At 37.9% G+C, this 27,982-nt stretch overlaps 1 protein-coding gene across 3 annotated transcripts in view; it reads right to left on the bottom strand.

The window, feature by feature from the left end:
- Positions 1-27,982, bottom strand: part of TET1 (tet methylcytosine dioxygenase 1) — a 141,187-nt gene that overhangs the window by 20,628 nt on the left and 92,577 nt on the right. For 2 of the 3 annotated variants that reach the window (XM_047702924.1, XM_047702922.1), the window contains exons 7-10: positions 11,932-12,143; positions 4,824-4,974; positions 4,401-4,487; positions 212-301 (exon numbers count right to left, since the gene is read on the bottom strand). In XM_047702924.1, the coding sequence (XP_047558880.1) occupies positions 212-301; positions 4,401-4,487; positions 4,824-4,974; positions 11,932-12,143 (540 nt within the window). The remainder of the gene's footprint in view (positions 1-211; positions 302-4,400; positions 4,488-4,823; positions 4,975-11,931; positions 12,144-27,982) is intronic. The other variant, XM_047702925.1, reaches the window with a different exon arrangement.

Genomic DNA, 27,982 nt, shown 5'->3' with positions numbered 1-27,982 from the left:
GATGCGGGGCCTGATCCCAGGACCCCGGGACCAGAGGCTTTAACCCACTGAGCCACCCAGGCGCCCCCACGCTAGACCATTTTTTAAGCTGTTCTGTAAAAATAGATATACACTCAAGTTCAAATCGAAGCTTTCCTATGAACAATGATGTGGCTTATATAGAAATTTCAACCATATTTAAGAGCACAGCATACATGGTCCCCAAACATACCTGGTTTTGATAAGCAACAGGAGCATACTGCTTATAAATTGGAGCTAATCGTGTAGCCAAACTCTGTAAATTATCTTCAAGGTTTTTCTCCTACAGGAAAAGACAGTCCATGAAAGTTGCTTCATAATGACATGAGTCTTAGGTATGAAAACGAATCATCAATCATTGCCGATGTGCAGTCGATGTTAAGACTCATACTTACCCTAGTAAAAGAGCTATCACAGAAAATCACATGGGTTGTTTCTTAAAAAACCTGAACTACTGGTCATTGTTATGCTTTAATTTAGTTTTTGAAATTCAAGTTCTATGTTATAAGTAGTTAGAAATCTAAATGGTGTTAGAGGAAAAGTGTTCATGTTGCTAAAGAGAAGAACCCACCCCACGTTGTATTTATTCAGTTGTACTGGGCACTTGGAGTAAATCAAGACAGGGTTCCTGGTGGCAAGAGGAGACGTTGAAAAACTCTGACACAGTGCAACAAGTCTGTATAACGAAAGTTTCTATAACAACAAACATAAGGCGCAATACTACGCATCGGGTCCTGTGCTGACAGCTTCAAATATCGGCAACTGGTTGTCTAAAACTAATGGCTTCTTTTCTCGTTATAATGGCCACAAACCGAGGAAGACACAGTGGGACACCATGAAAAGAGTCTGGATTGCTACTGATAGTAGAAACATGTAAGACCTTTTTTCCCAAGGAGAACAGGCATGACAAATGTCTCTATTCAAAATGTCACTGAAGTTTCAGGTCAGGTCATGATCTCAAGGTTGTGAGTTTGAGCCCCACGTTGGGATCCAATCCTGGAGCTAAGAAAGTTTGATATTCTCCCCTACCCTGCTCATGCTCTCTGTTTCCTTCTCTAAACTAGATAAATAAAATCTTAAAAGAAAAATCATTGAAGATAGTATAACATATGCAGCAGATAAGGTTAGGCTTCGGAAACAATAGTTGAAAGACTACGGTGATAATTTTTGAGAGAGGACTGTATCCTAAATCAAATTGAGAAATGATCAGTCACTCTAAAGGAAGACTATCGAAGGGGAATTGAGAGTAAGGATGAAGGAGAGACTTAAGAAAGTTCCACACTTCTGCTTTATTTGAGATTTAGTGGATGTCAAGAACATAAGTAAGACCTTGATGTGGATGAGTTCACTTCTAATATGCATCACATTATTAATAAAACCAAAGCCACACACAGTGTAGACATAGGAAGTTAATCCTTGAGTGCACTTAACAAACCCCAATTTGGGCAACTGTAAAGGATCAGTGATAACCCTTTTGGTTTCTTAATAATTTAGATTGATGCTTGCATTGAAAAAGAAATTTATGTATATCAAGTCCATATACAGATTACTGGGTTCCTTTTATCTGTTTTACGTATTTGCTTAATACAGTTTCATATAGTCAAGAAACACTTCCTGGCTATACTCACCCATTAATTATTTCATTTATTTGAGGAAAACTTACAATTGTGATTTAAGTACCTACTGAAAAGATTTTGATTATGTTTTCTTTTCTCTCTCTTTTTTTTAAAGATTATTTATTTATTTATTTGACAGACAGAGGCCCCAAGTAGGCAGAGAGGCAGGCAGAGACAGAGAGAGAGGGAAGCAGGCTCCCTGCTGAGCAGAGAGCCCCATGCGGGGCTCGATCCCAGGACCCTGGGATCATGACCTGAGCCGAAGGCAGAGGCTTTAACCCACTGAGCCACCCAGCTGCCCCTTGATTATGTTTTCCAATACCTGAAATATTTAGGTGAATAGGTAATTGTGTTTCACTGCTAGGAGATTATGAACCATCTGGTATCAGAAGTCAGACTAAGTAATTGGTCATCATGAAATAGCTCATTTACAGTATAGAAATATTGAAATACAGTAGGCACATAGAAAAAATAAAATAAAGCTTGTATAGCTGAGCACTGGTATCATCTTACAAATTTAAGTCTCATTAATGTAAAAATTTTGATTTATTAATTGTTTCATTAGAACAAATGTGTGTGTCAGATATAGAGGTTTCTTCTTATCAGATATCAACCCACTGGGGCTCAAGCCTACATTCCTCTGCTTTTCTCCTCCTATACCTGATGCCTAGGACTGTCATATATCCACATCTGGACCACAAATCAAACAAGTATTAGATTCTTCTCTTTTTTCTTATTTAAGACTTATTTATTTGAGAGAGATAGAGAACATGAATGGGGGGGAAGATGCAGAAGAGAGACTTTTCCAGCAGACTCCCCACTGAGTGTGGAGCGCAACATGGGGTTCAGTCTCGAGACCCATGAGATCATGACCTGAGCTGAAACTAAGAGTCCAACACTCTACCTACTGAGCCACCCAGGTGTCCCCAGATTCTTATTACTGACCTGACATTCCCACTTGGATTTTATAGAAATCTCTCATCTAGTGGCTCCAAAACGAACCTATAATCTGCCCTTTCGAAACTGGGTTCTATTTCCATGTACCTTACCTTGAGCAATGTCACTACCATCTAGTAATCATCTAGTAATTAAAAACCTGTCCAGACTAACCACTGCTCACACTTTCCTCTGTCACAACCAAGTCACAATTATCTCTTCACTCAACTATTCTTAAGGCTAGCTCATCTTGCTAAACACACTTTTCACCACCTCCAAACCATTATTCAAAGAGCAACCAGAGAGATCTCTTTCAAAGACAAGTGTAATTGTATCACTTTCATTAAAACCCTTCAATGATCTTCCAAAATGTTTGACATCCCATACAAGGCCAGCGTTTTCACCTTACTCTCCCTTGCCTGCTCTGAGCTTCATACTGGCCTTCTGTCAGTTTCTGTAATGAGAAATGCTTCTTTTTATTATGTTATAAGCACTATATAGATGTTATTCAATATTTAAAATCATCAACAAAAACTGATCTAATACTTAGTAATTATGTAACATTCTGTTGTAGAATAAAAATTTAACAGTCACGTCAATATTACTAATATATTTATATACTGGTAGTTTTATCATAAAATATATGGAAAGAAAACTTAACTGATTAATTTTAAGGGAGAAGGACATCACATTATTAGGCGTTCTTATGGTTGAACATAATAGCACCTTTCCATGATTAGGTGTTTTATATGTCCTTTACTAAATTTTTAAAGTCTTCTTCCTAAAGGTCTCACATACTTTTTTTTTTTTAATGTAAGCTCCATGCCCAACATGGGGCTTGAACTCATGGCCCCGAGATCAAGAGTCACACAATCTACTGACTGAGACAGTCAGGAGCCCCTAACATACTTATTAGATTTCTTCCAAGGCCCTTGATCAGCAAATCATAGTTCTTTCTGGAATCATTTCCTTGCTTAATTATAGTAGATGAGAACTCAAGAACATGCTAAATAATTCTGATTATCTCTGTAAAGGGATCATTATTAATTCTGAGTTTCTTGAGAGATGTTATATTCATTGTATTATAGAAATGGATTCATTCCTGTTTTATTTGTGTTTCCTATTTATCTTGCAGTCTAACGATTTTTAAAAATCCTCTCAGATTGTCTTCTTTTTAAAGATTTTTTTTCCCCCACAACTACTTCAAAATGTAAAAATTCTATTTCTATTAATCTAAAAAATCTTAAAAATACACTTTCAAATATATGTTTTTCTGATGACACCTAGAGCAGTGTTTTCCAAGCTGTGGGTCATGACTCATTCATGGGCCAAGAAATCAGTTTAGTAGGTAACAACTAACATTTAAAAAAAGAAAAATGAAATTTTATAAAAAATATTATAGTGAATCATAGTGAACCTCAGCAATAACTAGATTGAATATTAATTTTAAATATTTTAATGTCTTCTTTTGCATAGAAGATGAAGTATTATCTTCTGATATTTTATTTGAACTATTTGCTTGCATATACCTATTGTATAGCAGTTTGTAATATAAAATGTTTTTTATTCTTGGTCACAGCTCAAAGTTTGAAAAACACTGATCTTAGTATCTAAATTCTCCCCACTCCAAACAAAGAATAAAACATTACCACACTTAGTTCCTATAGGTGCCCCACCCCCTCCCAGTGCCTTCCCACCCTTGAGTTGATAAGAGTATGGAATTATACTTATCGGTATAGTTATACTTATCGGTTGTTATTTTAATTAAAAAAATGTAAGTACTCAACTTATTTAAACTTAACAGTAAGGTTGACTAATTTCTTTGCTCACCATGGCCTCGTGTCCCGGACAGATTGGTTCCGGTTTCATATATCTTCTTTCTGGATTACGTCCTTTAGTAATTCTTTCATAGTAGTTCTGTGGGTAGTAAACTTTCTGAGTCTTTGAAATGTTGGCAAATGGCTTTATTTATTTTTCCTACTTTGGCTGGGTATAAAATTCTAGGTTCTTTTAACAAGGACTTTCTTGGGGGTTAGGGGAGAGGAGGAGGGAACCAGGGACAGTTGGAATTTGGGTTGGTAGTTAAAGACTTTACCTAATTTATTGAGAATTTTAAACTACTTACTTATATAGAGAGTCTTAGGTTTTTTACGCTATTTTAAAATATCTCATTGTTTTACTATTTAGAAAATATTTTAAGGAATGTACTTATAAATTCATTGTGTAATTGAAAAGTAAAAAAAGGACACTTACGTGTAAGGGAGAGCTTGGATCAATTCTAAATCTTCTAGGGCTTGGGCTTCTACCAAATTTACATCCATTGAAATACATACTCCATGAACAGCCAAAAGAAAATGAAGCTCCACAGGTCTCTGGATCAATTCCTTGACATGTACAGGTACGACTGTAGGATGAGAATTGTAAGGGGATGAACTGACAAAGCGAGGCCAATACCTCGGACAGAACATTTCCAATTCCTGTAACTTTAGAAGTATAGATGACCAAAGAACTGATTTTAACATATCTATTATGTTACTTATTTTATCGTAAGTAGTGTCAGCAACACAAAGCCAACTGCCCTTGATATAAGCAAGTTTTTAACTAAAATGTTCGTTCAAGATTGTAATCCAAAGAAACAGCAATAAACTACACAGAAATACCCACAGCCCTATTTGACTTGGATATGACTGAGAGGAAATAAACAGTCTGCATTTTACTTTATCTTATTAAGAGAGAATCTTAAAAAAAAAAAAAAAAAAAAAAAAAAAAGGCAATGAGAGAATCTTAAAATAGGCTCCACACTCACTGCAGAGCCTGACCCGGGGCTTGATCTCAAGACCCTGAGGTCATGATCGGAGCTGAAAACGAAAACAAGAGTCAAGAGTCAGCCGCTTAACCAACTGAGCCACCCAGGTGCCCCAAAGAGTCTGCATTTTATATCCTGGATGTGTGTCCCTATTAGAAATGAAAATGAGATTATCTCGTTATGTCTTTGGACTTTAACTCCATCACTTAAAAACTGATACTGATACAGGGGCGCCTGGGTGGCTCAGTGGGTTAAAGCCTCTGCCTTTGGCTCGGGTCATGATCCCAGGGTCCTGGGATCAAGCCCCACATCAGCCTCTCTGCTCAGCAGGGAGCCTGCTTCCTCCTCTCTCTCTCTGCCTGCCCCTCTGCCTACTTGTAATCTCTGTCTGTCAAATAAATAAATAAATAAAATCTTTAAAAATAAATAAATAAATAAAAATAAAAACTGATACTGATATAATCCTGAGGACTGATAATAGATAATATGTATTATAAGTGAAATCACTGTTAATTTGAAAGAAAACCTTTATTAAGATTACAAAAGGAGGGGCGCCTGGGTGGCTCAGTGGGTTAAAGCCTCTGCCTCCGGCTCAGATCATGATCCCAGAGTCCTGGGATGGAGCCCTGCATCGAGCTTTCTGCTCAGCAGGGAGCCTGCTTCTGATCTCTGTCAAATAAATAAATAAAATCTTAAAAAAAAAAAAAAAAAGATTACAAAAGGAAAAATAGAACTGAAAGCTTGTTTCATTCAGTAACTTGGTTATTTTAGCACACTGGGGGGCATTTCTGAGGCCCTAACATGTACCCAATAGTAAGAATGACAATGATTAGAGTATTCATGCAAAGATATGAAAACAAGGAAGTAACATACACTCTTGTGGTTTCCAACTGCATAACACTTGAAAATTCTAATAGTATGAATGTGATACTTAATGTAATGATTAAAAACAAGGAAAAAAAGATAGTTAAAAAAATAAGTAAATGAAAAGTATATAGAAATTTTAAGATCAAAACTAGTAGTATTTTTTAATTGTAAAAGTCAAGGAAATAGGGGCGCCTGAGTGGCTCGGTGGGTTAAGCCTCTGCCTTCAGCTCAGGTCATGATCTCAGGGTCCTGGGATCGAGCCCCATATTGGGCTCTCTGCTCAGCAGGGAGCCTGCTTCCCCCACCCCTCTGCTTGCCTCTCTGCCTACTTGCGATCTCTCTGTCAAATGGATGAATAAAATCTTAAAAAAAAAAAAAAAGTCAAGTAAATACCTGATACTAAGATTAACATTGACTATGAAAAGAAAAATAAATAATACATTTATGTCATTAAAATGATACATGGGCTGGGGCGCCTGTGTGGCTCAGTGGGTTAAGCCTCTGCCTTCAGCTCAGGTCATGATCTCAGGGTCCTGGGGTCGAGTCCCGCATCGGGCTCTCTGCTCAGCAGGGAGCCTGCTTCCTCCTCTCTCTGCCTGCCTCTCTGCCTACTTGTGATCTCTCTGTCAAGTAAATAAATAAAATCTTAAAAAAAAACCGTTTAAAATAAAATAAAATAAAATAAAATGATACATGGGAAGAAAATTGTAGTTTAAATAATAGCTGATAGTTATTCAAACAATGAAATACATAGGAAATGTACAGGATTGTGAGACCTAAAAGTGCTTTTGCAGAATATCTGAAATAGTCAACATCACCAATAATAGGACAAATGAACTGAAAATAGGTCTTAATGTTATGGACAAAACGCAGTCCACCACTAATTTCTCAATTGAATTTAATTAGAAAGAAACAATCAGACAAACAAAAACTGAGCAATGGTCCATAAAATTAGGCCTTCAAAAAAGTCAATGCATGTCAAAGCCCAGGAGCCTGGGTGGCTCAGTTAGTTAAGCATCTGACTCTTGGGGCACCTGGGTGGCTCAGTTGGTTAAGCCTCTGCCTTCGGCTCAGGTCATGATCTCAGGGTCCTGGGATTGGGTCCCGCATCGGGCTCTCTGCTCGGCAGGGAGCCTGCTTCCCTCTCTCTCTCTCTCTGCCTGCCTCTCCATCTACTTGTGATCTCTGTCTGTCAAATAAACAAATAAAATCTAAAACAAAAACAAAAACAAAAATAGCTTAAAAAAAAAAAGCATCTGACTCTTGATTTCTGCTGGGTCGAGATCTCAGTGCTCCGTGGGGAGTTGAAATTCTCTCCCTGTGCCCCTCCCCATGCTCTCTCAAATAAATAAAAACACCTTAAAAAAAAAAAAATCAGTGCCAAGAAAGACCAGGCAAGAGATAAGAAACAATCAAGAGACCATCCAAGCAGGGGGAGCACATAGGGAGAGAGAAGCAGACTCCCCACTGAGCAGGGAGCCCAATGCAGGGCTTGGTCCCAGGACCCTAGGACCATGACCTGGGCAGAAGGCAGACATTTAACTGACTAAGCCACCAGGTGTCCCTGTAAAGTACATAACTGGAAAATATTCAGATAGATTAGATAATAGCATTTTAACGAATTTGGTTATTTTGATAATTTGCTGGTGTTATGTAAATGAATGTCCTCATTCTTAGAATATACCATCTGAAGTATTATTTACAGGAAAAAGGCATAAAGCCTGCAACTACCTAACAATCCAGAGTGAAAAAGCTTTTAAAAATCGACAATAAGGGTGCCTGGGTGGCTCAGTGGGTTAAGCCGCTGCCTTCGGCTTGGGTCATGATCTCAGGGTCCTGGGATGGAGTCCCACATCGGGCTCTCTGCTCAGCAGGGAGCCTGCTTCCCTCTCTCTCTCTGCCTGCCTCTCTGTCTACTTGTGATCTCTCTCTGTAAAATAAATAAATAAAATCTTAAAAAAAAAAATAAATAAAGGTTCTTTTAAAAAAAAATCGACAATAATATATATGTTTGTGTGTATGTGTGGCTTTGTGTATAAATGCAAATGTTACAAACTTAGTGACGATGAAATCTGTAAGAGGTATAAAAGTGTTCACTGAAGGATTCTTGCATATAGTCTGTCAGTAAGAATATTTATTTATCTTATTTATTTCTTAACTAGGCTCTACACCCAGTATGGGACTTGAACTCACAACCCTGAGATCAGGAGTCACATGCTCTACTGATTGATGAGCCAGTCTGGAACCCTTGCAAGAATCTTTAAAAACAAAAACAAAAACAAAAAGATATGCTGGAGGCATGCCTGACTGGTTCAGTCAGTAGAGCAAAAGACTTTTATTTTGGGGTCATGAGACTAAACCCCACACTGGGTATAGAGATTACTTAAAAATTAAGAAGGTATGGGGGCGCCTGGGTGGCTCAGTGGGTTAAGCCTCTGCCTTCAGCTCAGGTCATGGTCTCAGGGTCCTGGGATCAAGCCCCACATCTGGCTCTCTGCTCAGCAGGGAGCCTGCTCCCCCCACCCCCGCCTGCCTTTCGCCTACTTGTATCTCTCTCTGCCAAATAAATAAATAAATAGGTATGCTAGATCTACATTGAGTGAAACAGAATAAAACTCATGTTGTTGGATTCTCGGGAAGATTAAATTAGACCATATATATATATATATATATATATATATATATATATCCTTCAAAGCAGAGCCTTCATACAAGAGTTATTATGGTAACTGTGAATCTACATACAAAAGAATTAGCAGACATTAAAAATAGTTTGTATATTACTAGCATTGTAAAGATAAGGAGAGTATAATGAAATCATGACATAAGCATAAAGGAATTATTCTAAAGGTATGCAAATTAATTTTGTGTGGTGATCAGAGAGGGGACAATATATATTATGTTTATATTTTATATATATGATGATATTTGTTTTTAAAGATTTTTAATATTTCTAGCAAAGATTTTATTTATTTATTTATCTATTTATTTATTTTAGAAAGAGAGAGAGACACAGATAGAGAGCAAGCATGAGCAGGGGAAGGGGTATAGGGAGGAGAGAATCTCAAGCAGGGCCCATGTTCTGTGTGGAGCCCAATGCAGGGCTTGATCTCATGACCTGACCTGGAAGAGTCGGACGCTTAACCTACTGAGCAATCCAAGCACCCAAAAAGATTTTTATGTTTTCAGTAATCTCTACATTGACCACGTGGCTTGAACTCAGAACCCGAGATCAAGAGTTGCACACTCCACCAACTGAGCCAGCCAGGCACCCCAGTATATATGAGATTTCTTTTAAAAAAGAGAGACATGTATGAAGAAAACACAAAACCACAAAACAATCCTGAAGGACACAAAAGCAAACCTGAACAAATGGAAAGAAAAACCATGTTATGGGATAGGAAGATTCAATATCATAGTAAGTTAATTTAATGAAATCTCATTAAAAATGTCATTGGAGGGGCACCTGTGTGGCTCAGTTGTTAAGCGTCTGCCTTCGGCTCAGGTTGTGATCCTGGGGTCCTGGGATTGAGCCCCACATTGGGCTCCCTGCTTGGTGGGGAGCCTGCTTCTCCCTTTCCCACTGCTTGTGTTCCCTCTCTCGCTGTGTCTGTCAAATAAATAAAATCTTAAAAAAAAAAAATGTCACTGGATCCATCTTAAACTAGACAAATTCATTTTAAAGATTATATGGAAGCATAAACAGAAAAGAATACTAGAAAGCTTTGAAAAAGAGCGAGTAAGGTGAGCTATTCCTACCAAAATGAAAATATATTATACAACCTCTATAATTAAAAAAAATGTGGTACTAGTACATGAAAAGCCAGGACACTGATATAAATTTCAAATACGGGGCACCTGGGTGGCTCAGTGGGTTAAAGCCTCTGCCTTCGGCTCGGGTCATGATCTCGGAGTCCTGGGATCGAGCCCTGTATCGGGCTCTCTGCTAAGCAGGGAGCCTGCTTCCTCCTCTCTCTCTGCCTGCCTCTCTGACTACTTGTAATTTCTCTCTGTCAAATAAATAAATAAGATCTTTAAAAAAAAAATAAATTTCAAATACAAGAGAGGACTCCATCTCATATATAATTTTGGTTTATATTAAAGTGGCATTTCAAAACAAGGGGAAAGAAATGCTCTCTTGTTTTTTTTTTTTTTAAGATTTATTTGACAGACAAAGATCACAAGTAGGCAGAGAGGCAGGCAGAGAGAGAGAGGAGGAAGCAGGCTCCCCGCTGAGTGGAGAGCCGGACGTGGGGCTCGATCCCAGGACCCTGGGATCATGACCTGAGCTGAAGGCAGAGGCTTCAACCCACTGAGCCACCCAGGTGCCCAGAAATGCTCTCTTGTTAAGTGGTGTTTTCGTAAATGGAAAAAAGGACAGAAATAGATCTCCTCCTCCCACTATTAACTAGCATAAATTTTAAATTCATCATAGATTCATGCTTTAAAAATTTACAATTTCAACAAGGACTAAAAGAAAACATGGGTGAATTACTGTATACCTTTAAAGAGAGAAAAATGTTCTTAAATATCAGTTAATATTCAGACACAAAAGAATAAATAGATTATGATTAATTTCACTAAAAAGGAAAAGGGATGGGGCACCTGGCTGGCTCAGTTGCTGGAGAATGTGCCTCTTCGTCTTGGGATTGTAAATCTGAGCCCCAAGGGTGTGGAGATTACTTAAAAAGTAATAAAAATGGAAAACTTCTGCAAAAGATAACATAGCAGAAGTAAAAAGACAAATATCAAACTGGCAAAAATGTTTAGACATTATACAGCAAAGTGTGAAGAGCTCCAATACATAAAAGCAGCAGCAATCCTTTAGAAACAAGGGCTAGAACAATTAACAGGCAACTGAGCTGTAAGTACCCCCACCTCAAAAGGCAATCTTAACCACTCATTCCTAACATAAAAAATGCCACTTATCACCTACTAAAAAGGCAAAACCTCAAGTTTGACATCATATTCCCAGCAAGATGGTAGGAAAACAGATATGCGCTTACATTGCTGAGAATATGGTATAATTCTCTATGGAAGAGCTTTTCCTTTCTGGAAAAATTCCTCTCTTCCAGACCCTGGGTGAGTGGGACCAGGCATCAAAGAGGGAAGCAGAAAAAGAATACTCTCTAAGGGTACCTGGTTGGCTCAGTCAGAGGAGCCCCGTGACTCTTGATCTCGGGGTCTGGTCTGGGGGTGGTGAGCTTGAGTGCCATGCTGGATGTAGAGATTACTAGTAGATAGATAGACAGACAGATAGACTGACCCTACGATGGTTTCAACTCACTATGCAACCAAGTCTTGCTTTTTAAAATATATGCTTATTCTTCAGTTTCAGAATGCCTGAAATTCTGTAATATGCATAATTGGCAGTTAATGAATATTTTTTAAAAGATTTTATTTATTTATTTATTTATTTATTTATTTGTCAGAGAGAGAGAGAGAGAGAGAGAGCTAGAGCAAGAGTGCGAGTGAGTGCACAAGCAGGCAGAGGCGGAGAAGCAGGCTCCCTGCCGAGCACGGAGCCCGATGTGGGACTCTGGGATCCCAGGACCTGGGATCATGACCTGAGCCAAAGGCAGCGGCTTAACCGACTCAGCCATCCAGGCATCCTGGTAGTTCATGAACAATTTCATATTGTACGACAGAGGTCTGAATGGGAAAGCAGTACAAAACAGATTTGATTACTTTTCATTGAGCGTGCATCTTCGGTCTGTGGGATGACCATTGTATGACTTTAGGTTTTCCGTAAGCTCCGTGTACAATCTGTCGGCCATGGGCAGAGGAATGCCGTCCCATACCATAATGAGAACCACCATCACAGCTGTTGGACAGTGATGGCCCGTACGTTGCCGGACCAAACAAAGAACTTTCTCTTCATCGCTGCCTCTTCTTAAAACCTGGAAAAGCAGAATGCATTTATTTATAGAAAACAAGAAACCTACAGTTGAGTGCAATGGATATCGTTTTGAAAGCTCTGTGTCATTGCATTTTAGGTCTTTAACACGACTATTTCTGAAAGGGTTGGAGCCTCTATGACATTCAGTTTTCTGACTAGCTGCGTCCACACAACTCATCCGAGTATCCCAGCTTACTTGACTAAACAAACAACAGGAAGAACAGAAGTCTGTGGTATGGTAGTTATTTGTAAAAGTAGAACAAAGCTGTTTGTGTTTTATTTCACTGTTGATACAGTATTGCAAAACAGACAACACAGGATATCCTAGAAAAGAGCCTAAGTGTTCTGCTCTTCCACAAATGCCACAACGGGACAAATCCAGCTACATGCAAATAACCAAGGACTCCCAATTTAAAAAATCAACTTCGGCCTGAAATTTAGCATTTGCACAAAGTTATGGATCTTTGCCTTGGGTGAATGGCTTTATTATACAGAATAATTAATATACAGAGCAATGTTCCTGCAATTTCTGTGATTTTTTCCCATGCTACCACAAGGATTTAACATACCCGTATTATCATAAGATTAAGGTGGTTCAGTTGACATGGTAAATGCAAAATACAACAATTAATTTTGAGTAAGTGATTGATTTATCTTACACCACATTATACCCACGGGGTGCTAAAAAGGCCTCAAAAGTACTTAATATTGCCCGGTGGTCCCAGTGCGTACAAAAAGAATTACATAAAAATGTTGACAAGACATAAAACCAACCAATTCTGTTTAAAACTCCCTCCACAGATCACAAATTTACAGAGCAAAGATACTGACCACATTAATCAGTACATAATCAGTAAATGATAAAGGTGCCCACCCCTATGACCAAAATGGAGCAGCCAACAGCATAATTAAGATTCCATTTTTGTTGCTATAATAATATTACATAAACTTGAGATGAAACTTCTTAAGATGTTAGTTACCCAATATCACTTTCTTCTGTCACTCCAGATGGTTAACAATCATTGCTACCAAGGCATCCCTTGAGTAGAGTTGGCTTTAGGACCTTCCCCCTAAACACAATTATTTATATTAAAATTTTTTCTATATTTATATGTCCTTTTACAGCCAAATAAGAACACATTTGCTTTCAAATAAGCTCAAACAAAATGATATATATTGTACCAAACAAAATTTTTCTAGATACAAGTTATTGAACAAAGAACAAAGTTACATTGATTGGGTTTTTGTACGAGAAATGCTGAAATGCTGCTTATTAGGTATCTGTGCTTTCCCCAGATTTTCCAAATATCCTTTAGTAAACATCAGAGAATTAAGCATAATGGGCCTTAAATTCAGATCAAAGTTCGATAAGCACCTTGGGTATTGCCTTGGTATGGATATTTGTGGCCATCCAAAATCAATATAATAAATCCTGAATCCCAATTGTGATGGTATTAGGAAGTAGGGCCTTTGGGAGATAATTAAGTCATAAGGGGGAAGCTCTCATTAGTGAGGTTAGTGTTCATATCAAATAGACACCACAGAACTCCCTAATGCCTTTAAACATGTGAAAACACAAAGAGAAGAGGGCCCTCACCCAACCATGCTGGCACCCTGATCTGAGACTTCCAAACTCCAGAACTGTGAGAAATAAATTTCTGTTGTATAGAAGCCATTCAGTCTGGTATTTTCTCATAGCAGTCTAAATGGAGGAAGACAAGTGTTAAACCTGTGTAAGACCTATGAAAACTATAAAAACATTAAAAGAAATTAAAGATGACCTAAATAAATGGACAGAAGTACCATGTTCATGGAATAGACACTATTATCATGTCAATTTTCCCCAAATGGATTCTTAGATTTGACATAAGCCCAATCAAAATCCTATCAAAGTTCATTTTGCTGTGGGTGGAAGTTGACAAACTTGTGCCCAAGTATATATGGAAATGAAGATGAAAAGCCAAGAAAATGAACAAAGGCAAAGTAATTTATGAGATCATCACTATCTATTGTAAAGCTATAGTAATTATAGTTTAGTACTGGTGCAATGACAGAAAAATAGATCAATAGAATAACAAGAGTGCAGGAGATGCATATATATAGCCATCAGACTTATGACAAAGTTGACATTGCAATAAAAGTAGTCTTTTCAGTGAATGATACTAGGTAGATATCCATATGGGAAAAATATGAATGGTCACCCCTACTTCACATAAGTAGCTTGAGTTATATTGTTGATCTAAATATGAAAGTTAAAACAATAAGTTTTGGGAAAGAAACATCTTCATGACCTTGAGGCAGGTAAAACCATTTTAGAATAAATTATCAAATTTAATAATTAAAAAGGAAAAAGTTAAGAAGTTGGATTATAGGGGTAACTAGCTGGCTCAGTTGGTAGAGATGAGACTCTTCATCTCGCGTAGAAGTTTGAGCCTCATGTTAGTTGAAGAGATTACTTAAAACTAAAATATTAAAAAAAAAACCCTGGATTACATTATAATTAAGAACCTCTGTCCATCAAAAACATTAAATACCAATAGATTAAAAAGTTATAAAGGCAAGCAATACAGTGGGAGAAATATTGGCAATACGCATAATTGGCAAAATATTTTTACCCAAAATACATAAAGAAATTTCTGCAAGTGAGTAATAAAACACAAAGGAAAACTGGCCAAAAAAAAAAAAAAAAATCAAATAGGCTCAACACAAGAGAATATCAAACAGATGATGAACATGTGAAATATGTTCCACATTTCTAGTCATGTAACAAAGTAAAAAAATTTTCAAGCACTACATATGCTGGTGGGATTCTAAAATTGTGCAACTGCTATAGAAAACAATTTGGAAGTTCCTCAAAAAATGAAAAACAGAACTGCCATGTGATCCAACAATTCCACTTCTGAGTACACATCCAAAAGAGTTGGAAGCAAGGGCTCAAACAGGGATTTGCGCATGCATGTTCATAGCAGTACTATTCACAGTAGCCAAGGGCTGGAAATCACTCAAATGTCCATTGACAGATGAATGGATAAACAAAATGTGGCATATACGTATAATGGAATATTACTCACACTTAAGGAAGGAAATCCTGTTACATCCTACAACATGGGTCAACCATAAAGAGAAAATGTTATGTGAAGTAAGCCAGTCATACACAAAAAAGGGAAAATCTGTATGATTCTAGTTACAGAACTACTCAAAAGTAGTCAAATTCATAAAACATAAAAGTGGAATGGTGGTTGCCAGTGGCTGTGGTGATGGGGAAATGGAGAGTTATTTCATGGGTATAAAGTTTCAGATTTGCAAGATGAAGAAGCTCTGGGGTTCTATTTCACAGCAATGTGAACATATATAACACTACAGAACTGTAGACTTTATATTAGAAAAAGATGAAAGAGGTCTTTAAGAAAAAAAAAAGAGGCACAACACTACACACCACGCAGAATATCTAAAATGACAAGGAAAATGTGGAGCACTCGTAAGAATGTGGAGCAACTGGGAACACTTCTACGTGACTCACGGGAATGTAAGAAGAGATAAGCACTTTGGAAAGCTGCGTGTTCCTATCAACCAAAGCTATGCAGATGCACACCTGCCTTCCCCTGTAATCCGGCAATTCCACTTCTAGGTATACATCATACAAAAAAATGTATTCTTCTATTTCCCAAAGATGACAACAATATTCATAATTATCTCAAACTGGAAACAATTCCAATGTCAATCACCAGAAGAATAAATCCATACATTTTAACTGCTTATGATAACAGAACAATAAGAGTGAGAATGAGCTGCGACACACAACATGAATTTATCTTACAATTCTAATGCTTGATGAAAGAAGACAAGACAAAAGAATAATTACTTTAAGACTATTTATATAAAGTCAGGCAGGATTAATCCATAATATCAGAAGACAGGAGAGTGGTTACTTTTAGGGGGTAGCAGGTCAGGGGGAAAAGAATGCTCCTGAACTGCTAGTAATATCAGATGTTAGTCACACAACGGTGCTCAATTTAGAAAAATTCTGTGACTTAAGGTTTCTACAGTCTTCTGCTGTATAAGTCTTCTGCTTATTATATATATATATATATATATTTATGTAAGTATAAATTTATAAATTTGTAATTTATAAATAAATTATAAGTGCTATAATTTATTTTTAAAACTTTATCTTGGAGGGCCTGGGAGGCTCAGTCCTTAGGCGTCTGCCTTCATCTCGGGTCATGGTCCCAGGGTCGTGGGATCAAGCCTCTGCTCTGTGGGGAAACTGCTTCTCCCTCTCCCACTCCCCCAGCTTGTATTCCCTATCTCGCTGTCTCTGTGTCAAATAAATAAAATCTTTAAAAAACAAACAAAAAATAATAAACAAGTGTATCTTACCCTAAATTAAGAAAAAAAAGGCTGAAACCACTTAGTCAATTTACTGCCTCAGGATGTAGCAAGTCTCTTAACTTTTCTGTAGTAGCCCTACATGCTAGGATCTAACAGATACTGGCCACTATTTTATGTCTTTTTGCTTTATTTCTGCATACCTGGCTCCTGAGCTCAGAACTCAGCTCATCAAATATTTGTTGAACAGATGGTTAAAAACCACAAAAGCCTAATGTGGGTGCATTTTATGAAAATTTCAAAAGGTGTAAGTTACACTAGTAATAAGATGAAAACTCTCATTTCAAAAAAAAGATTTTAAATGATACAAATGTCCCAAATCTTAAAACTTTTCTTGAGAATCACATTTCATAACTGGAGGGTGTATTAATCTGTAAACTGTTGAATTTGTGGTCACATGGCAGTCACTATAGATGGTAAATGTTGCATACAAACTTCGGTGAGTAATGTCTGTGACTACTCTTCTGTTATTTAAAAATATCTATTTGTAGGGGTGCTTGGGTGGCTCAGTTGGTTAAGCAACTGCCTTAGGCTCGGGTCATGATCCTGGAGTCCCGGGATCCAGTCCCGCATCGGGCTCCTTGCTCAGCGGGGAGTCTGCTTCTCCTGCTGACCTCTCTACTCTCATGCTCTCTCTCTCTCTCAAATAAATAAATAAAATCTTTAAAAAAAAATCTATTTGTATAATCTCCATTATATATTATGAAATTGTTATATCTTATGCAAACATCATACATTCATTTGGTAATTGTGTTAACTGAAAATGTATAGCAAATTGATTATGTTGGAATGAAAAATGTCTTAAATAGCTTTCATAAATATATTTTTCATAAATATATTACAATATACCATTTGTTATCAGAGCAACTGAAATATAATGTATATATCCTTTTGAAGTATGAATTCAGGGACCCCTGGGTGGTTCAGTTGGTTAAGCAGCTGCCTTCGGCTCAGGTCATGATTCCAGGGTCCTGGGATCAAACTCTGCATCAGGCTCCCTACTCAGGAGAGAGCCTGCTTCTCTCTCTCCTTCTACCTGCCATTCTGCTTACTTGTGATCTCCCTCTACCTCTCTGTCGAATAAATAAATAAACTCTTAAAAATAAATAAATATATGTCCCGACTCTTGATTTTGATCTAGGTCATGATCTCAGGTTCCTAAGACTGAGCCCGCCTTGGCCCCCAGTTGGGCTCTGCATGTGGTGTGGAGCCTACTTAGGATTATCTCTCCCACTCCTCTGCCTCTGCCCACCACCCTCCTCAGGTGCTCACTCTTATCTCTAAAGATAAATGAAGAAATAAAAATAAATCAGTAAATAAATTATGGAATTCAATGTATACTCAGAGTTGACTCACTATATGAACATTTTTATCCTCTCCACCATCCTTACAAAACACATCACAAATTCCCCCTTTTCTCAGCCCATAACAATTTTCTATTTCTATGGATTTTACAAGTTTGGGACATTTTATATAAATGGAATCCTCTAACTTGTGGACTTTTGTGTCTGGCTTCTTCTACTTTGCATATGTTTCATTCAAATTTGTGGCCCTTATCAGTACTTCATTTCTTTTTATTGCCAAGTAACATTCCATTGCATGGATATGGCATTTATACTTATTCATTAATTGGCTGATTGCCATTTATACTGTTTCTACAATTTGCAATTATGACTGTCGCTGCTAAGAACATTCATATAACAAGTTATTCTGTAGATATATGTTTTCGTTTCTCTTGAGTACATACCCAGGAGTGGAATTGCTTGGTTATATAGTAACTATGTTTATTCTTTTAAGTAACCATCAGACTGTTTTCCAAACTGGAACGACTATTTGACAATCATATTAGGAATGTACAAAAGGTTCCCATCTCTCTAGGCCCTCCTCAACACTTGTTATTGTATGTCCTTTATTTATAATGGACAGTTATAAATTGTAGTGTAGTGTAGTGTAAAGAGGCATCTCATTTTGAGTGTGATTCCCATTTCTCTGATGAGTAACAATGTTGAGTATATTTCTGTGTGCTTATTGGTCATCTGTGTATCTTCTTTGAAAAAGGACTATTCAACCACATTGTTTATTTGTAGTTTAGACTGTCCATTTATTATTGAGATATGAGGGTTTTTTTTTAAGACTTAATTTATTTATTTGACATAGAGAGAGAGCCAGAGAGCACAAGCAGCCCGTACGACAGAGGGAAAGGAGAGGCAGACTCCAGACTGAGCAGAAAGCCTAACTTAAGGGATTGATCCCAGGACCCTGAGATCAGGACCTGAGCCACAGTCAGACACTTAACAGACTGAGCCACCCAAGTACCCCAGGAGGTTTTATAAAAAGTCGTCATACAAGCTCCTATTTTTTTCTTTTTTAAGATTTTTTTTTTAAACTTTCACGTAATCTATACACCCAACATGGGCTTGAACTCTCAACAGCGAGATCAAGAGTCCCATGTTTCACTGACTGAACCAGCCAGGAGCCACTACAAGCTCTTTATTAGACAAATGATTAGCAAATATTTTCTCCCACTCTTAGTTTTCTCTGACTTTTTTTTTTTTCTTAAGATTTTATCCATTTATTTGACACAGAGAGAGAGAGAGAGAGAGGAAATACAAGCAGGGGAAGCAGCAGAGGGAGAGGGAGAAGCAGGTTCCCCACTGAGCAGGGAGCCCCATGCAGGACTTTATCCCAGGACCTGGGGATCATGACCAGAGCTGAAGGAAGATGCTTAACCAACTGAGCCACCCAGGTGCCTCCTTTGTGTTTATTTTTTCAAAAAGATTTATTTATTTGGGAGAGAGCGAGAGCAAGTGTGTGTGTATGTGTGTGTGTGTTTATACATGTGCACACAGAGCACATGAGAGGAAAAGGTAGAAAAAGAGGGAGAAGGAGAGAGAGAATCCCAAGCTGATTCCCACTTATCCTGGAAAGGCAAAAGGGGGCATGATCCCACAACTCTGAGACCATGACCTAAGCCAAAACCAAGAGTCCAATGCTCAATCCACTGAGCCACTCAGGTGCCCCTCTATGTGTTTATTTCATTTTACATTAATTATACCTCAATAATTAAAGGGAAAAAGAAAACATGATTGACCATCTCAAGCCTGTTTACTGAATAAGTCTTTAAGTCACTTAGGTATTTCATGACAATTTATTGTACAGTTTTAATTTTAAGAAATGTGGTATGTAACAACTTAATGTAAACAAGTGATCCTGGATTGAATATACATACAAAACCAAATGTTCTCTTTTTCCATAAAGGAAATTATTAGTTACAAGACCTAAAGATTAGACAGTAATATTATAACAGCATCAATAATAGTCCTGTAGTTTTGTAAAAGTTTCGTAATTGTTTTGTGGTTATAAGGCAATGTCCTAGCCTTTTTTTTTAAAGACTGAATTCTTTTTAATTAAATAAAAAAAAAATAATTTCTATGCCCAATGTGGGGTTTCAAGTCATGACCCAGAGATCAAGAGTTTCATGCTCCCCCAACTGAGCCTGAATGTCCTGGTTTTATGAAAACACACACTGATGTATTTAGGGGTAAAGGCATCATGTTTACAAATTACTATTAATGCGTAAAGGAAAAAAAAGAAGAGGGAGGAGCAAAGGAGAAAGAAGGAAGGAGTGTGAAAAATAAAGAAAAGCTAATTTGGTAAAAAGCTGCATTTGGGAAACGTCAGGGAAGAGCAAATAGAAAGTCTACGTAATTCCTGCAATTTTTTTAGTAAGTCTGAAATTATTTATTTAAAAATATTTCTATGGTACTGGCCAAAGTTTCATATTGTATATTTTATTCTCAGTACAAGCTTGGGATTCAAGTGCTGGTGACCTGTAGAAATGGAAGACAAGTTTCAAAACAGAGCTACTGGATGTGTGGGGTCATAGGTCAAGAGATAAGCCACCAGCAGATCTCTGGATGGAAAGTACTAAACCTGGGTGATTTAAAAACAGGCCACTGTCAGACACCAAGGAAGAAGGGCAAAGAGTATGTTCATACATAAACCGATGAATTAACAATGGACACATTTTTGCAAAATAAAAGATTTCTCTATTTTGAGTTAAAGTCAATCTATGGGGCAATGAATATTCATTGTTTATTAAGTTTTAGATAATATATGAAGTAAATTAAGCTAAAAAGTTTGTGAATTTAGGGGCGCCTGGGTGGCTCAGTGGGTTAAACCTCTGCATTTTGCTCAGGTCATGATCCCGGGGTCCTGGAATCAAGCCCCCATCCGGCTCTCTGCTCAGCAGGGAACCTGCTTTCCCCCCTCTCTCTGCCTGCCTCTCTGCCTACTTGTGATCTCTGTCAAATAAATAAACAAAATCTTAAAAAAAATTCGTGAATTTAGATAAACAATTAGTAGCAAGTCCAAAATACTGTCAGGTGAGCAAGATATCATTTTGTCTAATTATGATATGCTACAAATTGTAATCATCTGGGAAGCCAATTAAGTAAGACTGTAAATGAAATGATTCAAATGCAAAATTGAATGTACAGCATCATTTCAACTAATGGGGATAATATTAGCAATGTATTTTTATATTGTAATACTGTTAGGGGGATAATAGAAGACATCTGTAAGGGGTCTGTATGAATTAAGTTCTGCAAAGTAGGGCTAAGTCTTTCTGTTTAGAGTAGGAAGGCTTCATGGAGGAGACTCCTCTTAAAGGACTACAGGAGTTTGCCACTAGACAGAAGACAGTACAAAGACAATGCTAAGATTCTGGGAAGCAAGCTCTAAGAGGCAAGAATGTTATTTGAGGAAGAATTCTGCTAATTGTATTGATACCAGATGTCGTCTGTGATTTATAAAACCTCCTTTATTAAATTATTATACATAGTTGATTCTATTTCTGGGATCTCTGTCATTAACATGACGCATGCTGTGTGTACAAGATGTAGCTCAAGAGCCAGTATTTCCCCAAAGCCCTTCCTGGACCCTCATCTCCAAGCATTACACTTGGTCTCCTCCTTGTTCCCTCTATATGCTATTTTCAAGCAAGCAAGCAAGCAAGCAAGCAGTAGGATTTCACAGTAAATAGCATGCTGGTGACTGCTTGAGGTAGGGTCATGAATAAGCTCAACCAAGAGGACAGATTACAGACCGGCTGACTGAAGTGCTGAGAAGTGATGGGGGAAAGCAGTGTTACAGAAGCCTAGCAACACATGAACTTCTCAGAAGAGCGAAGTGTAACCAATAGTTTGAGCTGCTGAAGAAAGGCTATGAGGACCTAGAATTTTCTTTGACAGTAAAGGAACTGGTTGATCATTGGGCTAGCACTTTCAGAGACAGGGTAAAGAAAGAAGATAGATCAGTCTGATGATCATTAGGAAAAGATTTCCTAGCAAATCTATGACAGAATTCTTTTACCTCTGGTTATAAATTATTCTGCCGCAACAGCCTATTTATGAGTAGCTCTGAAAAGTACATATTAAACTTATTTTCAGATGATAGGTCCAGATGAGAGAACCTATTGAAATTCCCCATGGGATGCTCTTAAGGCAGGTTAGGCCAGGATCAAGAGCAATCACCTATGATATTCTATATAACCTTTGGTCTAGGGGGGTTTAGGGCAACTCATTACCACGTGTCTAAAAATTGGTGGAGACGGGGCACCTGGGTGGCTCAGTGGATTGAGACCTCTGCCTTCGGCTCAGGTCATGGTCTCAGGGTCATGGGATCGAGCCCCACATTGGGCTCTCTGCTCAGCAGGGAGCCTTCTTCCACCTCTCTCTCTCTGCCTGCCTCTCTGCCTACTTGTGATCTCCATCTGTCAAATAAATAAATAAAATCTTAAAAATAAATAAATAAATAAAAATTGGTGGAGAGAGGGTCACCTGGGTGGCTCAGTCAGTTGAGTATCTGACATCGGCTCAGTTCATAACCCCAGGGTCCTGGGATGGAGCCCCTAAGTTGGGCCCCCAAGCTCAGCTGGGCGTCTGTTTGTCCCTCTACTCCTCCCCCTGTTCATGCTCTCTCTTTCTCACTCTCTCAAATAAATAAAATCTTAAAACAAAACCAGCTTAAAACAAAACTGGTGGAGAGAGAAGACTGTCCTGAAAAACAAAATTACTGTTATGATTTCTCAAGAGGCAAACATAAGATAACAGTGTTTTCACAGCTTTAGGGCATAGAAAGAAGGAATTCAAAGACCAAGAGAGGTTTCTACGAGGGGAGGCAAATCTAGATTCAGATTTAGATGGGTAAATGAGCAATGTCAACAAAAATTACATGTAGAAAATGAAATGGAATTTTAAATCAATGAAAAAATGTCATATTAACTATTGGATCCATACATAAAATTACGAAGGCACAGGAGACACTATTTTTTATAATAGTTCGGATGAGGATAGGCTTCTGTACCAAAAAGAAAGACTGAAGGTATATAGTGACATAGATTTGACCTGCTAAGAATTTCAAACGTCTGTACAAAGATAACAATCAAGCACTAAGGCTATAAGAAAATCTAGAATTAAACAATGGCAAACGATATAATAGAAGTTCTATTTACAAAAAAGGTAACATAAAACAAAAAATGGTTATGAAGAGTGACTTCATGGCAGAAACACAAATGGTTAATAAATATTTTTTAAAAGATTTTATTTATTTATTTGTCAGAGAGAAGGAGAGAGAGAGCAGGCAGGGAGGCAGAGAGAGAAGCCGGCTCCTGGAGCCCGATGCGGAACTCGATCCCAAGACCCTGGGATCATGATCTGAGCCGAAGGCAACAGCTTAACCCACTGAGCCACCCAGGCGTCCCTAAATATATTTTTTTAAAACCTAAACTTTACTAGTTAAAATGCAAGCTCATTCACGATATCAATTTTTACTTACTAGGTGGACAATGATGAAATAGATTACACTATTAGATAAACATGTACATATATATAAATCTGTTTTTGAAGAACTAACATTAACTAAAAGTTTATAGTTAACCTAAGTATCATAAGCAAAGAATCTCTAAGAGTCCATTTTTGGTTAGCTTTTTTTTTTCTTTTTTTTTGAAGATTTTATTTATTTATTTGACAGACAGAGATCACAAGCAGGCAGAGAGAGAGGGGAAAGTAGGCTCCCTGCTGAGCAGAGAGCCCGATGAAGGGCTCAATCCCAGGACCCTGAGATCATGACCTGAGCCAAAGGCAGAGGCTTTAACCCACTGCGCCCCTGGTTAGCCTTTTTTATTTAAGAGTTAAGGAATTTCTCAGATGCCTTCTTTATAATTTCTAATGCTGCATCTAAACCACACACGATTTCCATTTTAGTGTGTAAGGAGGAGGAAATGATCTTGAGTAGATTCTGCTCCCAAACCCCATGCTTATTTAATCAAATAAGCTTCTACTGAAATTAATAAAGTTGTAGAATAAACAGATTTCCTATTAAGTAGTATTGACCCTGTCACTTCTTTGCTCAACATCCTTCAGCAGTTGTCTTATCACTTGTCATTGGAAGTTTTAACATCAAAACTTAGTTTGTATATACTGGAAGTTGTTAAACATCATTATCTCAGAGGGTAAATTTAAGATGGATTTTAAAATTTCAAAGTAATAAATTTGTATTTCTTTCTTTATCTGTTTATTGAGGGGTGGAGCAGTGGGAGAGAGAGAATCCTAAGTTGACCGCACGCCCAGTGGGGATCAATCTTACAACCCTGAGATCATGAGCTGAGCCCAAATCAAAACTTGGGACACTTAACCAACTAAGCCACCCAGGTGGCCCTGAAAGTAAGATTTTTATTTATTTATTTTTTATTTGACAGAGAAAGACACAGCAAGAGAGGAGACACAAGCAGGGGGAGTGGGAGAGTGAGAAGCAGGCTTCCCACTGAGCAGGGAGCCCGATGCCGGGCTTGATCCCAGGACCCCGGGATCATGAACCAAGCCCAAGGCAGACACTTAAGGACTAAGCCACCCAGGCACCCCAAAAGTAACAGATTTTTATGCAAAGGAAAGAATCAACAAAACTAAAAGACAACCTACTGAATGAGAAAAGATCCTTGCAAATGACATGTCCGATAAAGGGTTATTATCCAAAACATATAAAGAGCTGATATAACAACATGCAAAAACCAAATAATCCAATTAAAAAATGGACAGAAGACATGAACAGACATTTCTCCAAAGAAGACAAACGATGGCCAATAGACACATGAAAAGATTCTCAACACCACTCATCAACAGGGAGATGCAAAGCAAAACCACAATGAGATATCACTCACAACATAGACTATTTAGTCTATGACTAAAATTAAAAAACACGAGAAACAAGTGGTGGCAAGGATGTGGAGAAAAAGGAACCCTTGTGCACTGTTGGTGGAAACATAAACGCCTGCGGCTAGTGTGTACAAACAGTATGGAGGTTGCTCAAAATATTAAAAATAGAAATACTGTCTGATGCAGTAATTCCACTACTGCGTATTTATCCAAAGAATATGAAAACACTAATTCAAAAAGTTATATGCACTCCTATGTTTACTGCAGTATTTGTAATAGCCAAATTATGGAAGCAGCCCAAGTGTCTGTTGATAGATGAATGGATAAAGATGTGTGTATACACACACCAGAATATTATTCAGCCATAAAACAGAATGAAATCTGGCCATTTGCAACAACATGGAATGAGCTAGAGAGCACAATGCTAAGTGAAATTAGTCAGAGAAAGACAAATATGTGATTTCATTCATATGTGGAATTTAAGAAATAAAACAAGTGAACAAAGGAAAAAAAAAAAAGGCAACCCCCAAAACAGACTCTGACTATAGAGAACAAACTGATGGTTACCAGAGGGGAGGTAAGTGGAGGGATGGGTAAACTGGGTGAGGGGGATTAAGAGTCCACTTATCTTGATGGTCACTGGGTAATATATAGAGTATTTCAATCACTGTATGGTACACCTGAAACTAATTTAGCACTGTAGGTTAAGTATACTGGAATGCATTTTTGAGTATATCAAACAATCATGTGGGGGACAAAGTAGAGCCATACTTTGAACAGAAAATGATGGTGGCCAGCCAAAAAACCCATTGATTATTTATCATTTAACCCCCCCCACCTATATTTCATCATACACACACACACACACACACACACACATATAGTCATTTCATCACATAAAACAAAACAAAAATGCAGCCCAAAGACATTTAAAGCAGAATCTTGGAACAAAGGAACCACAAAGGGAAAGATCATATACACGTATAAATCCAGGAAAGATCGTTCGAAACCTTTTGGATATTTGGTTACTCCTTTTCCAAAACTCTGATCACCTCAGACCAGAGGAGGCAACAAAATATTCACTTATATAAATTGTAGATGTTCAGTGCCACCTCTGTTCTACGGACCAATATATAGTCCTACAGAGGAGAACCTACGAACTAATTCCTGGTGGGAATTGATCAGGCATGGGAGCCATCCGGGGAGCCTACTGCTTCAATCTTCTCCCTACTCCTGCCACCACCCCAGAGGCTCTATTGTAGTGTGTGTGTGTGTGTGTGTGTGTGTGTGTGTGTGTGTGTGAGAGAGAGAGAGAGAGAGAGAGAGAGAGAGAGGTGGGAGTTAGTGGTATAGGGAGTTAATAGAGCCTGCTGGATTCAAGAAACTACATCGTTACGTCCAAAGTACAACCTTTCCCCCCAAATCTACTGAGTAACAGGATAACTAGTCCCTGACAAGACCCACAGTGACAGCAAAGAGTCAGAAACATCTACCAAAGACCAACAATTATGGGGGAGTGTTAATGACTACCTGGCGAAGAAAACAGTGTTAAGAGCAAGGGCAGAACAGGGTGAGCCTGGCTCAGAAAGTTGTGCTGCCCAGTTCGAATTTGCTGTTAGGCTTTTGTGTGCGACCATTAAAAAAAGAAGCAATAAGCCTCTTCTTCAAGAAAAGAAGCCAAGTACAGCATAATAAAAACAGGATAGAAATCAACCCCTGTGAACAAATGGGAGCCTGCACGCAGAGCCAAAGAAATTTACACAAAATTTTAGGCTAATGCTTAATATCAAATACATAACAAATAGATACTGTGCAAGATGCAAAAGAAATCTGGAACAATGCAACCCTCTAATTAATTGTTTACTGGATTCCTCAGTTTACTTCCTCTACCCTTCCCCATACTTCATTCCTGCATAAAATATCCATATAGGAATTATTCTAGTGCTATTCAAAGTAATCTGTTATGAAATCCTAAAAAGCATATAGACCATGGAGACCTAATCCTCTCTCCACCAAAAGTTCAAATTTTTGATGGACGACCTTATCAATTGTAATACTCCAAGTTCTGCCTTCCTCAGAAAAGAGCTAACCGTGAAAACCACAGCAAAACTATTCTAAGATACCAACTCAAATTCAAAACATTCAATATTCTGTGTTTTTTAAAAGATTTTATTTATTTATTTGAGAGAGAGATAATGAGAATGAGAGGGAGAGATCAGAGGGAGAAGCAGACTCCCCGCTGAGCAGGGAGCCCGATGTGGGACTGGATCCTGGAACTCCAGGATGGTGACCTGAGCCGAAGGCAGTCGCCCAACCAACTGAGCCACCCAGGTGCCCCAAAACAATCAATATTCTAAAGCAGTTTTATTTACGCTCTATATTCCTTCACTCATCAAAAACTTATTCAGTGTTGACAATGCGCTGGGCAGTGCTTCGGGCACTAGCAACAAACATATGAATATTTTAAATAACTTGGAAAGTTTCCAAAAAATAAAGTTTGATGAATATTTTGATTTTTCTAACATATAATCATATAGGACACCTAGCTTTTTCACAGATACAGGAAATAAATTCTTGTTTTTTTATAAATCAAGATTATACTTCTGACTTGTCACTAGAAGATATCAAAATTTTCATTAAGTTGCTTAGCAACTGTGCTTTACATCATTCCTTGTCTTTGGATTGTTTTTGTATTTGTGAGAAGTGCCAGATACATATTACAACATATTGAAATGTTCTATTTATTCTGAAAGAAATATTGCAAAAGGGAAAATAAGAAAGTAATTCTGCCACTGCTGTGTCATGGAAAATGCTAAATACTTTTTTCTGCCTAAGAAACCTTGAAGACTTGGAGCACCTGGGTGGCTCAGTGGGTTAAAGCCTCTGCCTTCTGCTGAGGTCATGATCCTGGCATCCTGGGATCCTGCCCCAAATCAGGCTCCCTGCTCAGCAGGGAGCCTGCTTCCCCCCCTCTCTCACCTGCCTCTCTGCCTACTTGTGATCTCTCTTTGTCAAATTAAAAACAAAAAACAAACCTTGAAGACTTAATAATAGCGACAGAAAGTTGCTACCAAAATCTCTGAACTATAGATTTCATATTGTCTTCATAAAAAAAAAAAAAGGTATACACTAAATTCTACTGGTGTAATTATTACTACATAAGAGAAGGTCTGAAAGGCAGGAAGGAAGAATCCTCCAAAATCCCACTGCTTATCCCAAGCTACCTTACTCTCTTGGA

The sequence above is a fragment of the Lutra lutra genome, chromosome 14 (assembly GCF_902655055.1).
Source record: "Lutra lutra chromosome 14, mLutLut1.2, whole genome shotgun sequence".
Lineage (NCBI taxonomy): Eukaryota > Metazoa > Chordata > Mammalia > Carnivora > Mustelidae > Lutra > Lutra lutra.
This window is presented reverse-complemented; position numbering and strand designations above follow the sequence as displayed.